Genomic DNA, 18,266 nt, shown 5'->3' on the forward strand with positions numbered 1-18,266 from the left:
AAGGTATTATTTAGAAAAACTAGTTCAACCAGGTCTAACCGGATCGGATCGGATTTTTGGGTTCCCCGGTTTCTATTTTCATCTGACCCATATACATAAATTAGGAGTTGTGCAAGCCAGTAAAATTCCCCAACTTATAAACTTACTAAATAAGAGTCAATTTAGCAAGAGTCCCATATATATAAGTGAAATAAATATATTTTCTTGACTTGTGATTTTCTTGGTACTTGTTCTTAAGGGATTGAATCTAATAATTTCTAAGCTTATAAATTAGTTAAGCTATTTTAGAAAACATAAGCTCCTTAAACTCACCAGAAATGGCGGCTGATCCTTCGGTTCTTGGGATGCAAGCCAGGGCTTCATATACTGCATAATACTCGTGCATTTGGTAATAGGTTTAAATTGTATATTCAAGTAATTTTTAAGATTCTTTTTCTGTAAATTTGCTTTAAATCCTACATATTACACGATTCTGTGAAGAACATGGAGGAGAGAAACGGGGAAGTGGATGATTTTTTGCTGCCAGGGTTCAGGTTTCATCCAACTGATGAAGAACTTGTAGGGTTTTATCTGAGAAAGAAGATTCAACAGAAACCGCTCTCGATCGAGCTTATAAGGCAACTCGATATCTATAAATATGATCCATGGGATCTTCCAAGTAAGTTCGAGAAATACATGACCACACCCTTGATATATATCTCTTATCTGCATGTGCTACGACTTTAATTTGACTTTAGATTTGATTTAAGTAAGAATATTGTGTGTGTATAGAGCTGGCGGCGACCGGAGAAAAAGAGTGGTATTTCTACTGTCCAAGGGACAGAAAATACAGGAACAGCTCGCGTCCTAACCGTGTAACCGGCGCTGGATTTTGGAAAGCCACGGGCACAGACAGGCCAATCTACTCCTCCGAAGGATCGAAATGCATCGGCTTAAAAAAATCCCTCGTCTTCTACAAAGGCAGGGCGGCTAAAGGGTTAAAAACTGACTGGATGATGCATGAGTTTCGGTTACCCTCGGTCTCAGACTCAGCTTTATCCACAAGATATTTGGACAAATTAAATATTCCCACAAATGTAAGAACCATAAACTTTGTACCTAATGTTCATCTTTTTCTTACGACTATAATGATAAAAAATTGTGATGTACGTGTGTTTTTTTGTCTTTTCAGGAAGCGTGGGCGATATGTCGGATTTTCAAGAAAGCTAACTCGAATACACAAAGGGCTATCTCTAATTCTTGGGTGTCTCCAGTGTCGGATAAAAACCCTTGTCTTGTAAACAAGATTCAGTTCAGTTCCAGCAATGTGACATGTTCAGATGAAACAAAATATTCATCCGTAGGATTTGGTTTCTCCGGCAGTGACATTCAACAGTTATCCGTTGCTAGTTTCTCTCTTCCTCAACCATGCAAACTAGTTTATGATCAAATGAAACACAAACCAACTCAAGTATCATCAATTTCCCATGGAGATACATCCTACCCGGTCTCACAATATACCGATTAATGACATTTCAAATTCCTTGCCGCTGGAGAATATCTCGAGATCCATGTTTGAATGTTTCGATACAGGCTCAGATAAGACGGATCTTAGTGCGTTGAGTGAGCAGTGCCACCGCATCTCACCCGTGTTTTCCGAGGACATTTCACAAGGAAATCTTGGCCAAGGTGAAGGGTTGGTGCAAAATGTGGAACAATTTGATGTGAATATGGGATTTGGTTGTAGTTTTCCATCGAGTTTAGGTGATGCATGGAGGTCTGATTTTCTGTGGGATTCTTCCCCTTGTCCTAGTGAGTTCTCGGCTAATTATTCTACCAACAATTGTAAGGGTTGATTCGTGGTAGTACATGGTTCTTTCATTTGTTTCCAAATCTATTTATTTTTTGGTTTTCCCCATTTTTTTTTGGGTACTGTTACCTTGTAATGTGTAAAACAACTGAAATCTGAATGACGTATAAGTCTCACAAATTATTTTTGACAAGTTTCTTTCAGATGTCTGATATAGCACACACAAATTTGAAATTCACGAGGCAGCTGTAGCTCCATATAATGTGAGAGAAAAGATCTCGATTTAAAAAAATTATTTTAATTAAAAAATCATTTAGTGGCCTTTCAGAAATCTTGTATGTAAATTTTTTGGCCCCATCTCCAAAGAACGCTCTTTTAACATGTCTTTGATAAAATTGAAGACAAAGCCCCAAAAAACAAAGAGTTGTATCTCAAAGAATCTGAACATACAAATATAAAGTTTCAACCTCACGTACAATACAAAACAATTCCACAACTCCTTTGGCTAAAAGCGTCAAAAAATGATCGCAGCCCCAAGTGGAAACTTCAGGTCTTGGATGCAAGCTTTTCCTTCGCCTTCTGTATCTTCAAAACCTTCTTCACGATCTTTTGCTACTCCACCAAGAAAGCTCTTACGATCCTCTAACTATAGAACCACAACAAAAATTAAAAATTGTTTTAGTGGATCGCTGTCATTGTAATATAATGCATGGAAGGGTCAAAGAATGGAAAAACAAAAACCTACCTTTCCCTCACAGCACCACCAGACAATACTCCACCATAAGGACGGTTGACAGCCCTTCGGTTTCTGGATAATCTAGACCCTCTTGTACTAGGCAGGTCTCAAGTGAGGTATCTGGTAATTATTGAGAAATGGAGCTCCCAACTTCCCGAGAATGGAATGAAAAATTATTATTTGAAAATATCTTAAAGTTGCTGTACAAAACTCCTAACTTGCCTATTTATACTATCTGACTTTTGAACTAAAAATTGCTATATGGTAAAACATGTTTTAACACTCACCCTCAAGCATGGAATAGATCAAGTATTTCGAGCTTGCATGACAGATATCGATGTTGGCTCTTGCTCAACGCTTTTGTGATCAAGTCTGCTAGTTGTTGATCTGTAGGTATGTACAACGTCTCGATTAGCTTGTCCCGAATCTTCTCTCGAACTAGATGACAAACGATTTCTATATGCTCTGTTCTTTCGTGATATAATGGGTTAGCTGCAATATGTAATGTTGCCATGTTGTCACAATACATCTTCACTGGCAACTTCAATTTCATTCCCGTGTCTCTTAAAATCTCAACAATCCAAACCAATTCACGAGTTGTGTTTGCCATTTGCCTTGTACTCGGTCTCTGCCGAGGATCTTGAAAAACCGTGGATTGTTTCTTGATTTTCCAAGATATCAGAGATTCACCCAACTTAACACAATAACCAGTTACCGACCTTCTGCTCATAGGACATGTGCCCCAATCAGAATCACAAAATGATGTCAATGAGAGTTAACTCTATGAAGAAAGCAAGATTCCATGTCCTGGTGTAACCTTCAAATACTTTAAAACTCTTACAGCCGCTTCCATGTGAGATGTTTTTGGATTATGCATGAATTGACTCAGCAACTGTACTGTAAAACATATGTCTGGGTGTGTGACTCTAAGATATATCAACCTCCCAATCAATCTACGGTAAGAACAAGGATCATCGAGCAGGGGATCAAGTGAACTCTTCTGTCCAATGCTGTCATCATATTCTTTTGTAGTCAGCTTCAGATTTTACTCCATAGGCGTGTCAAAAAACTTTGCACCAGCAAGCGCTGCTTCCGAAATGAGTTCCAAAGCATATTTCCTTTGATTCAAATAGATTTCATCCTTCAACCGAGCAACTTCAGTTCCCAGAAAATACTTTAAGGTTCCAAAGTCTTTTATCTTTATTTTCGAATGCAAATACTCTTTTAAACTCGAGATTGAGGGCTCATGATTCCCAGTTATAACTATATCATCAACATAGACCAATAAAATGGTTATTAAGTCATGTTCATGTTTCACAAATAAGGAATTATCATGTAGTGATTGTTTAAAACCAGCGAGCCTCATATGTTGAGCAAACTTCATGTTCCATTGTCTCGAAGCTTGCTTGAGACCATATAAAGACTTTGTTAGCCGGCACACTATCTCCCCCTCACTTGGAAGGCTAGTAGAATCCCCCCGTAGACTTCGAAGACCCTCAAGCAAGACCATGTAAATTTCCTCGTCGAGATCCCCTTGGAGAAAAGCATTTGTAATGTCCATTTGATAAAGAGACCAATTACAAATGGCAGCAACACTAAGCAAACAACGGACAATAGTAATCTTAGTACCGGAGAAAATGTGTCATGGTAATCAATCCCATGGAGTTGGGTATACCCCTTTGCAACAAGGCGTGCTTTAAACCGGTCGACACGTCCATCAGCATGATATTTAACCTTGCAAACCCATTTGTTGCCAATAGGAAGCTTATCAGGAGGCAGCGGAACAAGATCCCATGTGTAGTTGGCATCCAATGCTAATTGTTGGGCCATAGCCTCTTGCCAACGGGAATCAAATACTGCTTCTTGGTAGGTATGTGGTTCCTTGATTGAAGAAACGTGGGACAGAAAAGCTATACAGGAAAGAGATATGTTAGAGTAACTAACATAATTTATGATGGAATAGGGGAAAAGTGCATGTTGTGTGAGGAAGAACATACAAAGTCTTGAGTCCAAATGGGAGGACGAGACTCACAAGATGATCTTCGGATAGGTGGTGACAAGGGAGCATCTTGGGAAGTGATATGTTCAGGGATGTAGAAAGGAGGAGATATGTCCTCATTAGGAGAAAAGGCTGGCAAAAAAGTAAAAATATATGTAGGAGCGGGGGTGTGAGAAAATGGAAAAATAGATTCATGAAACTTAACATCTGGAGAAATAAAGAATTTATGAGTGGCAAGATCTTGAACTCGATAACCTTTTTGAGTAAATGAGTAGCCAAGAAAAACACATGCAGTTGCTCGAGGAGCAAACTTGTAACCACGAGGCAACACCGAGGCATAGCACAAACAACCTAGCACCCACTAATGAGAATAAGAAGGTGTGCGATGAAATAATGCCTCATAAGGAGAATGATTTGCAAGAAGATGAGTGAGAATACGGTTAATAAGATACACTGCTGTGAGAACATAGTATATCTGTGTGGGAGTGAAGCCTGAAGTTTCAATGCACGAGCCACTTCCAGAATATGCATGTGTTTCGTTCCACAAGACCATTCTGCTGTGGAGTGTAAGGACAAGAGGATTGGTGAATAATGCCTAACGAATTGAGAAGAGCAGTGTATTCACCCTGGAAAACTTCAATGGCATTGTTAGCCTAATGAATTTGACAGTGGCAGAGAATTGATTTTGAAAGAGAAGCAAAAAAACTTTGAAAGTAGGGAGCACATCAAGCTTTGAGTGTAGGGGGTAGACCCAAGTGGCTCTTGAAAAATCGTCCACTATGGCGAGAAAATAACGCTCTCCATTGTATGTTGGTGTTATATGGCCCCCATACATCCAAGTGAAGTAATTGGAAAGTATGTCTGGACTTAAATGATCTCTTTGAAGGAAATGGCAGTATAGTGTGCTTAGATTTTGTACAAACACCACAATGAGGCATATTAAACTCATGAGACAAAAAAGAAAGCATCCTCATTCGAGATATTGAAATGTGTCCAAGTCTTTGGTGCCAAAGAGTTTAATTATTTTCATGAAAAACATGATTATTTACAGCTGAAAACAAAGCTGGACATGAAGGTACAGAATTATTCAAAGAGCATAAACGACGCTTTATATCCTTGGAGTGAAGGCTTGAGTTGTCTAAGTGATATATGACATTATCCTCTTTACCAATCCCCATTACTTTCCCATTTGGGAGGTCCTGAAACACATAAAAATTGGGATAAAAGTTGATACAACAGTGATGGTGTTTTGTAAATTTGGAAACGGACAAAAGATTATACTTGAAATCGGGAACAAAAAGAACATTGTCGAGGGTGATGGTATTATTTATGTCAACTGGTCCTACATGAGTGACTTTGGTGGTATTACCATTTGGAAGTTGAATGGACCCCGTGGCATCAGCATATGGCAAAGAATTACGCAACATGGTGTGATGACCAACCATATGATCGTTGGCCCCTGTATCAATTATCCAGCTAGAGCCAAAAAAAGAGCTGTTATCTTCCATGTTAGCCGAAGCCACGCCTGAATCATCTGCTGGTTGGTCCTTCTCAAGCATCTTAAGTATAGCTGCATATTGTGCTGGAGTGAAGAAATTTCCAATGCTAGAAGGTATGTCAACTTGATCAACCATGGCTTGTGGAGTCACTCAAACATTTTCTCTCACCATTGGTTTTTCTTTGTCATTCCAATCCTTATTGTTTTTCTGATTCATCCCTCTAGTTTGACCTTTACACAATCGATGGTCAGGAGGATATCCAACCAATTTGAAACAATTCTCTTTATTATGTCCAAGCATATTGCAATGTTCACATCGAAAATTACCACGCCTTCTATCTTGTGCAGAGAAAAAACCAGAGGAAGGGACTCTCGGTTGAGATGGCACGGGACTCAATATACTTCTGTGGGATTCTTCTTGAGAGACAATAACAAACGCTTGAGCTACAGTGGGAATGGGACTCATCATCAATATTTGCCCACAAATATGTACATAACTATCATTTAATCCCGTTAGAAACTGTAGTAGTTTGTGCTATTGGACATATTCCACATATTTCTTTGCCGCTTCACAAGAGCATGTTGGCAGGGCAACTAAAGACCCTAATTCATCCCACTTCCTAAGCTTCGAATAGTATACAGAGATAGAGTTGTTACCTTGCACTAATTGTCCGATCTCCCGATGTAATGTAAAAATTCTTGAACCATTCACCTTGTCGAAGCGTTCCCGTAAATCCTCCCAAACAGTGGTTGCACCAGTAGAGTATACAATGCCCCCAAATATTTCCTTCGATACATTGTTCATTAACCATGACAATATGATAGCATTGCACCGCTCCCACTGTAAAATAGTATTGCTCCATGTGCAGGCCGAGGACAGCTACCATCAATGAAGGCTAATTTATTTTTGGCGCATAAGGCAATAACCATCGCTTGTCTCCAGATTCCATAATTTTCAGTGCCGAGGAGCTGCTCATTGGTCAAATTAAGACCAGGAGTATCGAATGGATTCACATACAGAGGATCTTATGTATCAATCGGAGTGGTGTTCGATCCCCATGGGGAAGCAAAAGTAGAAGCCATTACGGTGTAAAAAAAATGAGAGTATAATCTTGAAAAAAAATCAATCCACTTCGATTGATCGGTAAAATCAGGAGAATGAAGCTCGAGCGGAAGATCTCAGAACTCGGCAGTTACATGCTCTGATACCATTTTGAGAAATGGAGCTCCCAACTTCCCGAGAATGGAATGAAAAATTATTATTTGAAAATATCTGAAGGTTGCTGTACAAAACTCCTAACTAGCCTATTTATACTATCTGACTTTTGAACTAAAAATTGCTATATGGTAAAACACGTTTTAACAACAATCATGATATATATAAGACAGTGAGACATAAACAGGATACTTAGGGCCACTTGCTTGCTCTCTTCTTAGTACTCTGGTACACTAACTTCCCTTTTATTGTCACTGTCACAAATACCCCGTCAAACACGCATCCAAATCAAAAAAACAATAAAATAGCAAAATGTAAATGCAACCATTCAAAGAAAAAAATGAATTTTGCATGAAATTAAGGAACCGAGGCCCAAGCTCACTAGGGGTTTTGACGACTCTGTGTTGATTGGATTTCATGGCATAGCTATGCCTTTTTCTGTATGCTAGACGTGTTGAAAATTTGAATCAAATTTTTGAATAAAAATTATGTCTCATGAACGTGAGAGTGTCTTTTGGCTCTCCACATTCTTTAGTTAGTTGTGGTTCATTATTGTGAAAATTATGTCTCATGAACGTGAGAGTGTCTTTTGGCTCTCCACATTCTTTAGTTAGTTGTGGTCCATTATTGTGGAAGTGTCTTTTGACTTTCCAGATTATTGAGTTAATTGAAGATTTTTGGCTCTTCATATTTTTGAGTTAATGGGAAGATTAATTTAGTTAATTAATCTTGCATGACTCTTGATGTGCATTTTGGGGCTTATAAATACTGTGTTCATTTTCTCATTTCAAATACATGAAAATCTTATCTTTTTCAAGCATTATCTTGCATTTCATATTTTTAGCTTTCTATTTGGTCTTCGTTAAATTTCGGTGATAAAGTAATGTATGTTTACAGTTCGCCGTAGTAGTTACTCGTGTTAAGTCACTGCTGCTTGTTATGTTGTATCCTGGGAAACAAACGTCCAAGAAGATCCTCGAAGCACATACAAGAGATGACGAATCTGTTTTAAAGACAATGTACTTCGTACGGGCCTCGATTTTGTTTACTTTAAGATTTGTTGTACTGTGTTTTCTTCACCATTTAGTTTTCTGATTTTTACGAAAGTTTAATATATTTTATCTTTCGATATATTGTGGAACAAGACGTTGTACCATTTCTCACGGCACTGACGTAAAGTTTTACGAGCTTGGGGAAATCGAAATAGGAGATTTGAACTAATAAAAAAGGAGGAGATTTTGGCATCATTGTAGCCTAGAATTTACGGTTGGGATCTTCTTCGAGGACAAGTTAAGATCTACGGCTAATATCAGTGTAACTTTATTTGCCCAATAAGATTTAGGCCTCGGAAACGGGGCGCGATCTGGAAAATCCAACCCATTTAAACTCTGACCCGATTGATTTGAGTGAATCGTGTTCATATTATATTTTAGACGGGTCTTGGCTGACCCGATATTGAATATCGTAAATGAATTTTCAAATGAACAATGGTGATATTGTAGAATATATGTTTTGATGGAAAATGTGGGTTCAATTAAGAACTTTTAATTCAAAATTGATTGAACAATTTATTTTTTGAGAATATAATTTTGAAGAAAAACACATTGTATAATATGAAAGTTTTTATCAAACAAAATTTAATAAGTATCTACGTATTGGTTGTTCATGTGTTTATGACTATCTTATAAGAATTTTAATAATATAGAACCAACTTTATTTAAGACATAAATATTCAAATATAATGCATTAAAATTTAAAGAACCGAAACATTTAAGTTTTACTTAAACGAATGATTTGAAGTTATGGATTTTAAATTCATTGATATCAAATCGATTTGATTGTTTGGATAAATTTATGTTTGATGGATTTTCATAAATACGACGATGAATTTGAAATCTGATCAAGATGAATATCATTTCAAATTAATCCTTCAAATCTCTCTCCAAATCAAATTCTTACATAAATCAACAACCAATCATTTCTTTAGAAAAACTCATTTGATCAACTGCCTTCACTCTCACGTATTTGTGACTTGTGAATAAGCAAGGACTTGTATATTAAAACGAATTTGACAGTCGTGACCAAGCATTGTCAAGCAAGGTACATACTGTTCGGAAAGCTCGTGATGTCGTGAGTTTTAAATAAATACCACTGAACCTCGACGTCATCTGCTTGAAGATCAAGGTTGAAGTCTGTGGATGTTCGTTCACATTCTATGTTCCACCTGGTTGAGTTCTTTCAGAGGCATCTCGTTTTAGGACTTGGTTGGTTGTTTATGTTAATTCCTTAGATCATATTGTGTTATGTATATGCTGTTTTATTGCATTTTGATGTAGTGGCCTTGGTACATGATGTATGACCCGGATACAGGGGCGGAGCCCAATTTTGTTTTTAATTAATATGTATTAGTTTTGGTCCAGTTAGTATATATTATTTTTTGGTCCAGCTAAATGGTCCAAATTATAACTAATAAATGGTTATCAAAATGAGCTTAAAAATTATTTCTCAGGCCCAAAATCCATATTGTTTGATATTGTTAAATGAAAAAAAAAATTTGAAGACACGCAGTTTTACAAAAAAAAATTGTCAAACCCTCCTCCCAAGTCCCAACCATCGTGAGCCGCCCGCCGGCCGCCGCGCCACCTTATCCCGGAATTCCGACCAACGACCACCGTCGCGAGTACTCAAGATAACCGTGCTTCTTGCTTTGTTATGAGTTCATATTTAATTCCTTTTTGTTTTTCAAATGAGAGAGATTTCATATATCCATTATTGTGATGTTTGTTGATTAATTCATGGCATGTTTGTAAATTGGAAATTCTCTTGGAACATTTCTCTTGGAAATTCATGGTGCTACTGATGTGTAAATTGGAAATTCTCTTGGAAATTCACAACCAGCTGCATCTGTTACTGTAGTGTAGGATTTGGATGTTAGGAACATTTCTTGTGAATTCATTGGGACAATTTTATATTCGGGAGTATTTTTAGAATTTGATGTAAGGTACACTTGTGACTTGAATTGATATTTTGTGAGAATAATGGTTAGCAAGGCAAGAAAATACTTTAAAATATTGGATATTTTCTGTTGTAGTGCTGTTTCAATTCACAATTTTCATGTTTTATTTTGAATCATAGAATGGTCCCTCGAGCATGTCAAATCTAAATTTAATAATTTTGTTTATATTAGATTATTTTAATGTCAAATCAAGAGAGAAAGAGGAAAAACAATATTTTATCATTTTTTAAGCCAAGAATTGATAATCCTTCATCATCCGAGAGGGCCGAGACTCATGCATCCATTCATATTGAGGAGTCCGGACCACCTTCTAAATCTCAAAGAGTTTTGTTTGATGAAACTTCCCTTGAACGGGATCCTGGATCGCGTATTTCGATGTTGCGACATCCTGTTAATCATCGTGATGAAATTGGACGAGCTTAAATCAAAAGGGGCCATATCAACCTAAATTGTCGGAATACCCACGGTCTGAATCATGAAAGCAGCATTGTCGATTTCAATATACATGGTTTAAAAGGTTTCCATGGTCAGAGTATTCTCCTTCGAAGGATGCAGTATTTTGTTTTCCGTGCTATCTTTTTGAATCAAGTGAAGCACAACAATCTACATTTACAATTGAAGGGTTTAGAAGTTGGAAACAGCGTTAAAGATGGAGCAAAGTGTGCTTTTTTGTCTCACATGAGAAGTTCTAACTCGTCACACAATAAATCTTCAAAATCTGTTGTTGATTTTATGAATGTCACTAGGCATATAGCTAAAGTTATGAATCGAGAAACTTCTGACCAGATTCAAAAAAATCGGTTAAGGCTTGCAGCAACAATTGAGTGCGTCCATTGGCTTAGTTTGCAAGCATTTGGATTGAGAGGTCATGATGAATCTTCATATTCCCAAAATCGTGGTAATTTCATTGAGATGTTAAAACTATTGGAGAAATGGAATACTAGTATTCGTGATGTTATCTTAGACAAGGCTCCAGAAAATGCAAGATATACCTCACCAGAAGTTCAAAAAGAAATCTTGCATATTATTGGTAATAGAGTCAGAAATAAAATTCATGATGAAATTGGAGATTCTAAGTTTTGTATTTTGATGGATGAAGCAAAAAATGTATCTAACAAAGAACATATTACTATAATTTTGAGATTTGTTGATGCCCATGGTTTTTTGCAGGAGCGTTTTTTTTCAAATTGTGCATGTTAATGACACCACAGCTGCAACACTCAAGAAAGAAATATGTGATAACCTCGCTAGATATAATCAAGAAATTCATAATATGTGAGGTCAAGAGTATGATAGTGCTAGTAACAGAGTGGTGCTTTTAAAGGATTACAAGCTTTATTTCTTAAAGATTGCCCATATGCATATTATGTACATTGTTTTGTCCATCGGCTCCAACTAGCATTAGTTGCAGCAGCTGAAAAGAAGATCTCTATATGGCTTTTCTTTTCAAATCTGACGACTATTGTCAATCTTGTTACATCTTCTTCCAAGCGCAATGCCGAGTTACAATCTTATCAAGTTAATGAAATTGCACGTTCTATTGTTGCCGGTGAACGTGAGATTGGGCGAGGAGCTAATCAGATTGGTACTTTGCATCGAGCAGGTACTACTCGTTGGAGCTCTCATTTTTATTCTATTCGCAGCTTGATAGATATGTATGATGCAACTATTAATGTGCTCGAAAACATTATCATTGATGGCACCTCTACTTCAATGAACGGGGAAGCTGGTGGTTCATTAATAGTGATGAAGTCTTTTGGTTAGAGTTCGTTCCTTATTTGTTGATCTTTCTTAGATTTGCTAAGTGATCATACATGCATGCACCAGATTACTCACGCCTCACCCAACGAAGAAAGTACAAAAGTATTTACGTGGTTCGGCGGAATTCGCCTACGTCCAAGGGAGGGCAACCAAAATTGTATTGATCAAAGATGGATTACAAGTACAGAGCCTTTGTTACAACCAAAAAGAATACAAAGAGAAGAAGCTATTAAATTCCTTACAAAAGGCTGCTGATCATTCCTCTCCTTTCCTTCCTGTTGTTTTCCTCTGTTACTTCTTGAATGATATGTGAGTTGTGTGTTTCCGTGTTCTCTTTTTCCCCATTTATAACTGCCTTGACTTCCATAAGTTGACTCCCAAGTTTGTTTTCCCTTGGTAATTTGATTCCAACCAACCCATCAACTTACCCGGTAGTTATGCTGGGTCATTCTCACATGACAACTTGCCAACTTGAGAGACACACACCTTCACAAATCTCCACCTTGTCTCCAAGATTGGCTACTCTCCTTTTCTATCATTTATTTTTCTTGTGGTACTGCATTTATCAAGGTCGAGCAATGTCTGAACTTGACCAAAGGCAGTGATTTTGTTAGCATGTCTGCTGGGTTATCCTCCGTTGCTATCTCCCTTAGAGATGATATCCCTTACGTAATGCAACTTGACATCAATATTCTTTGAGCGTTCATGGAATACCTGGTGCTTTGATAAGTGTTTAGCACTTTGATTATCACAGTTTACCACAACACGTTCTTGATGGACTCCCAACTCTGTTATCAGGCCTTTTAACCAGATTGCTTCTTTAACTGCCTCCGTGACAGCTATGAACTCTGCCTTAGTTGTTGATAGGGCTACCACCGATTGAAGCGATGCTTTCCAGCTAATGGCAATACCATACAGTGTAAAAATGTATCCTGTTATGGACTTTCTGGTATCTAGATTTCCAGCAAAATCTGAGTCCACATATCCTTCCAGTGGTTGTGATGAGTTTTCTCTTTGTCCTTGGAACATCAATCCAAGCTTAGAAGTTCCTTTCAAGTACCTCAATGTCCACTTTAATGCCTCCCAATGATTTTCTCCAGGATCAGCCATAAACCTAGAAATTTGGCTTATTGAATGTGCTAAGTCTGGTCGACTGCACACCATTCCATACATGATGCTTCCCACCCCGTTTGCATACGGGATATGCATCATTCTTTCCTTTTCTTCTGTACATGATGGTGACTGTGCCATAGAGAGTTTAAAGTGTTTTCCTAGAGGTGTGTTTACTGCCTTAGCTTCATGCATATTGAATCATTTTAGCACTTTCTTTATGTATGATTCTTGGCATAAGAATAGGCTTTTACATTCCCTATTCTTTGTGATCTCCATTCCAAGGATTCTTTTGGCCTTACCCAAGTCCTTCATTTCGAATTCTGAGCTAAGCTGGTGTTTCAATGCTTGTATTTCCAACTTGCTCACGCTTGCTATGAGCATATCATCAACATACAGCAGAAGGTAGGTCATCACACCATTTTCTTTCCTTTTAAAGTAGACACAGATGTCATAGCTGTTCCTTTTGAAGTTTATTCTTAGCATGAATTCATCAAATCGTTTATACCATTGCATTGGGCTTTGTTTTAGCCCATAGAGTGATTTTTCCAGTAGGCACACTTTCTGTTCAAACCTTTTCCTTCTAATCCCTTCGGTTTATCCATATAGATGGTCTCTTCAAGCTCCCCATGTAGGAACGTTGTCTTCACATCAAGTTGCTCAAGTTCCATATCCAGTTGAGTTACAAGGTCAAGTATAATCCTTATGGAACAATGCTTGACTACTGGGGAAAAGATCTCATTGAAGTCTAGTCCTTCCATTTGGGTGTATCCCTTTGAAACTAGCCTAGCTTTATACTTGAACTTTTCTTTTCCTTGCAAGTCTTCCTTTATTTTGTGTATCAATTTACACCCAAGCACTCTTCTCCCTTTCGGTCTATCCACTAGCTGCCATGTTTTATTTTTCATGAGTGAGTTTAGTTCCTCAGTCCATAGCAGCTTGCCAACTTCCCATTTCTTTGCATGTGACAGCTTCCTCATAGCTTGATGGTTCAAAAAACTCCACCTCTTCAGCAACAGTGAGGGCATACCATGTTAGGTCAGCATGAGCATACCTTTGTGGGGGTCTCACTTCTCTTCTTGCTCTGTCTTTGGTTAGAGTATAAGTTTGAAGGTTATGATTTGGTGGATCATGTTCTACAATCTCTTCTTGAGTTTCATTGTATCCATCAGTTTCCTTTTGAGGTGATTTCTTGTTGGTCTCCACCTCAATTTGTGTTTCGGGATTGACTTGTTTTATCCAAGGCAGTAGACTCATTTTCAGTTTATACCCCATCTTGGTTTCATCGAATGTGATGTCCCTTGCATTGAAACACCTTGGTCCAATGGCTTGCGAATTCCATACCTTATATCCTTTAACTCCATCTGGATAACCTATAAGAATACACCTCAAGGCTCTTGCATCAAGTTTTCTTTGCTTAATATGTGCGTATGCCAAGCAACCGAATACTCGAAGGTGTGAGTATTCTCCTGGAGTTCCTGTCCATAATTCCATTGGTGTTTTAAAATTTATTGCACTTGAGGGGCATCTATTGATTAGATAGCAGGCTGAATGAATGGCTTCTCCCCAGAATGATTTTGGAAGTCCTGCACTTATAATCATGCATCTAACACGTTCTAGCAGTGTGCGATTCATTCTTTCTGCTACCCCATTTTGTTGTGGATTTCCAGCAGCTGTTCTATGCCTTGTAATCCCATTACCCTGCTGAGAAGAATTCCAGCCCATTATCTGTGCGGAGGTGCTTGAGCTTTAGGTCCATTTTGTTTTCAGTAGCCTGCAACCATTCTTTAAATTTCATAGCAGCTTCATCTTTTGATTTTAATACATACACCCAAAGCCTCCTTGAGTAATCGTCTACTATGGACATGAAATACTTGCCTCCTCCATGTGTTGCTGTTTTTGATGGCCCCTATAGGTCTGAATGGACATATTCTAGAGGCTTGGTTGTTGTGTGTTTTTCTTGGCCAAACTGCACTTTCTTAGCTTTGCCAAATATGCAATTCTCACACAATTCCAGCCCTTGAATTTTGTCTCCACACAACAAGTTATCCTTGGCCAATTGCATCAGCCCCTTTTCACTTACATGGCCTAGCCTTTGGTGCCAAAGGCTTGCTTGGTTTTCTTCCTGTTGTGCCATAGCAGATCCTCCAACTACTGTATTTCCTTAGAGTATATACAGAGAGTTTTTCTTGATGGCTTTCATGACAGCTAGTGATCCCTTCATTACTCTCATGGTCCCATTCTCGGATTTGAACATGAAACCATCGCTGTCAAGTGTTCCTAGAGATATTAAGTTTCTCTTTAATTCGGGAACATACCTTACTTGAGTAAGAAGTCTATCTTGTCCATCGTACATCCTTAATATGATGGAACCCGAGCCTTTTATTCTGCAAGGTTTATTGTTTCCCAGTAGCACTAGCCCTTCATCAGCCTCAATCAAATTTTCAAACCATGATTTTGTTGGACACATATGGAAAGTGCATCCCGAGTCAAGAATCTAGTCAGTGTTAGGATCTTGATCTGAGATCATGAGAGCCTCAGCTGATTCATAACCATCTGATGCTATGGCTGCTTCACCACTGGTGTTTGATCTGTCTTGAGGCTTCCTTGGCTTTTCAGGGCAATTTCTTTTAAAGTGTCCTTCTCGATGGCAATTGAAGCACTTGTATTTGACTGGATTCTTGGATATCGATCTGTTCCTTGGACCCTTTTGTGTTCTTTTTCCTATCCTTCCTCGAACATGAAGCATTTCACCTAGGGGCTCTGTAGAGATTAGATGTTTCTTCTGAAGTTCCGATAAGACTTCATCCAGTGAGATTGATTTCTCTCTACCATATAACATTGCTTCCTTGAAATTTTCATACGCATGAGGGAGGGCATTCAACAGAAACAGAGCTTTGTCCTCTTCTTCAAGTTTGATGTCCAGATTATCCAAGTCATCCAAGATTTTGTTGAACTCATCAATCTGATCTAAGATGTTTTTCTCCTCTCTGATCTTGAAAGAGTACAACCGCTTCTTCATGTATAGACGATTGGCTAAAGATTTTGTCATATACAATTTTTCCAACTTGTTCCAGATCGCTTCTGCCGACTTCTCCTTCGAGACTTCTCGAAGAAATTTATCCCCAAGGCTGAGAATTATCATGCTGTGTGCCTTCTCCAAGATTGATGCCTTTTCAGTATCCTTTAGTGTTGCTGACATATTCTATTCTCCTCCCAACGCTTCGATCAATCCTTGTTGTACCAAGATTGCACGCATCTTGATCCTCCACAAGCCAAAGTCGTTTTTCCCGGAGAATTTCTCAATGTCGAATTTCAACGAACCCATTCTTCCCGACGTTTCCCACAGACGGCGCCACTTGTTAGAGTTCGTTCCTTATTTGTTGATCTTTCTTAGATTTGCTAAGTGATCATACATGCATGCACCAGATTACTCACGCCTCACCCAACGGAAGAAAGTACAAAAGTATTTACGTGGTTCGGCGGAATTCGCCTACGTCCACAGGAGGGCAACCAAAATTGTATTGATCAAAGATGGATTACAAGTATAGAGCCTTTGTTACAACAAAAAAGAATACAAAGAGAAGAAGCTATTAAATTCCTTCAAAAGGCTGCTGATCCTTCCTCTTCTTTCCTTCCTGTTGTTTTCCTCTGTTACTTCTTGAATGATATGTGAGTTGTGTGTTTCCGTTTTCTCTCTTTCCCCATTTATAACCGCCTTGACTTCCATCAGTTGACTCCCAAGTTTGTTTTCCCTTTGTAATTTGATTCCAACCAACCCATCAACTTACCCGGTAGTTATGCTGGGCCATTCTCACATGACAACTTGCCAACTTGAGAGACACACACCTTCACATTTTTTATTTCATTTTTATTTTGCATTTGATGCATAAAATTATGGGGATCACAAATTTGCTTTGACGTGCCTTGCAACAAAAATCTCTTGATATCATAAGTGCAATGGATTTGGTCTCTACGACTAAAGAACTTTTCCTGAGATTGAGAAGTGATGGTTTTGATATTCTTCTTTCGTATGTAAAATCATTTTGCACAAGATTGGATGTCGATATACCGGAGATGTGCTCTCATTATAAGCATTCTAGTTGTTCATGCCAGAAAAAAAGATACCTATCACAGTTGAACATCACTTTCATTATGATATATTTAATGTTGCAATAGATTTTCAGTTGGAAGAATTAAACTCTAGATTCAGTGATGAGACAGTTGAACTTCAAATTCTCAGCTCTGCTTTGGATCCAAAAAATAATTTTAAATGGTTCAACATTGACAAGATTTGTATTCTCGCTGAGAAGTATTATCCCGAGGACTTCACTGAACAAGAAATGCATCATTTGAGGTGTCAGCTACAACATTTTGAGCTCGATGTAGCTCGTCATGAAGATTTTCAGAAAATGTCCACTATCTCAGAATTGTGCCGAGGCTTATTTGAAACAAAAAAGTTGCAACATTATAATTTGATTGACAAGTTGATCCGTCTAGTTTTAACTTTGCATATTTTCACGGCAACTACAGAGCGTGCATTTTCGGCTATGAAGCATGTTAAAACAGTTCTTCGTAGTAAAATAGGAGATTGTTTTCTGACAGATTCTATGATTATCTACATTGAGAGAGAGTTTGCTTCAAATATAGACTTAGATTCTATAATTGATGAATATTATATTTCGAAGAATCGTAGATCACAGCTTCAATAGTAAGATTATGTGTATACAGATTATCTGTATATATTTTAGTTTAAAAATATTTAATTTAATCATCTAACATATTAAATGAATGGTTTTAGAGATATTCGTTTTATTTAATCTTCATTAAATTTTCTTGCAGGCAATGATGGAGATATTATATTACATTGTCAATGTTTCGTCGGTTTCTGAATCTTACGAGTTCAATAACCAAAATATTGAAGATCTTGTTAATGAGAAACTTTTTGAGACTACGATGAACAGGTATCATAGTTATGATTTTAATTGTTATGGATTATTTTGTTTTTCGTTAAAAAAATTTAACCCAAGTAGATTTCAAATACTGGCTCCGCCACTGCCCGGATATACTCGGTGTATGTTGTAATCCTTCTGAGTTATATATTCACATTTACAGACCTTATTTTATTTTTAAAAAAAAAG

General features: G+C 37.8%; 1 protein-coding gene, 1 long non-coding RNA gene and 1 pseudogene across 2 annotated transcripts; 2 read left to right on the plus strand and 1 right to left on the minus strand.

Annotated features, from left to right (window-relative positions):
• Window positions 1-471: 471 nt before the first annotated feature.
• LOC142541708 (protein FEZ-like) lies at window positions 472-1,795 on the plus strand. The gene is made up of 3 exons (XM_075648175.1): window positions 472-658; window positions 772-1,076; window positions 1,172-1,795. Exons 1-3 carry the CDS (start codon window positions 484-486, stop codon window positions 1,505-1,507), a joined length of 816 nt encoding a protein of 271 aa, XP_075504290.1. The 5' UTR covers window positions 472-483; the 3' UTR covers window positions 1,508-1,795.
• A 353-nt stretch (window positions 1,796-2,148) lies between these two features.
• Window positions 2,149-7,687, minus strand: LOC142542057 (large ribosomal subunit protein eL34-like; annotated as a pseudogene).
• A 3,958-nt stretch (window positions 7,688-11,645) lies between these two features.
• LOC142541709 (uncharacterized) lies at window positions 11,646-18,130 on the plus strand. Its single transcript, XR_012819455.1, has 2 exons — window positions 11,646-11,857; window positions 17,968-18,130. It is a non-coding gene; the product is annotated as an uncharacterized LOC142541709 (long non-coding RNA).
• Window positions 18,131-18,266: the final 136 nt, after the last annotated feature.

This window comes from Primulina tabacum, chromosome 4 (assembly GCF_025594145.1).
Source record: "Primulina tabacum isolate GXHZ01 chromosome 4, ASM2559414v2, whole genome shotgun sequence".
Taxonomy (NCBI): Eukaryota; Viridiplantae; Streptophyta; class Magnoliopsida; order Lamiales; family Gesneriaceae; genus Primulina; species Primulina tabacum.

Excerpts from the sequence above, each read along its gene's own strand:
- LOC142541708 (XM_075648175.1), top strand. The coding sequence starts at position 484 with ATGGAGGAGAGAAACGGGGAAGTGGATGATTTTTTGCTGCCAGGGTTC. Across the intron at positions 659-771 it reads TGATCCATGGGATCTTCCAA|AGCTGGCGGCGACCGGAGAA; the intron begins GTAAGTTCGAGA and ends GTGTGTGTATAG. Across the intron at positions 1,077-1,171 it reads AATTAAATATTCCCACAAAT|GAAGCGTGGGCGATATGTCG; the intron begins GTAAGAACCATA and ends TTGTCTTTTCAG.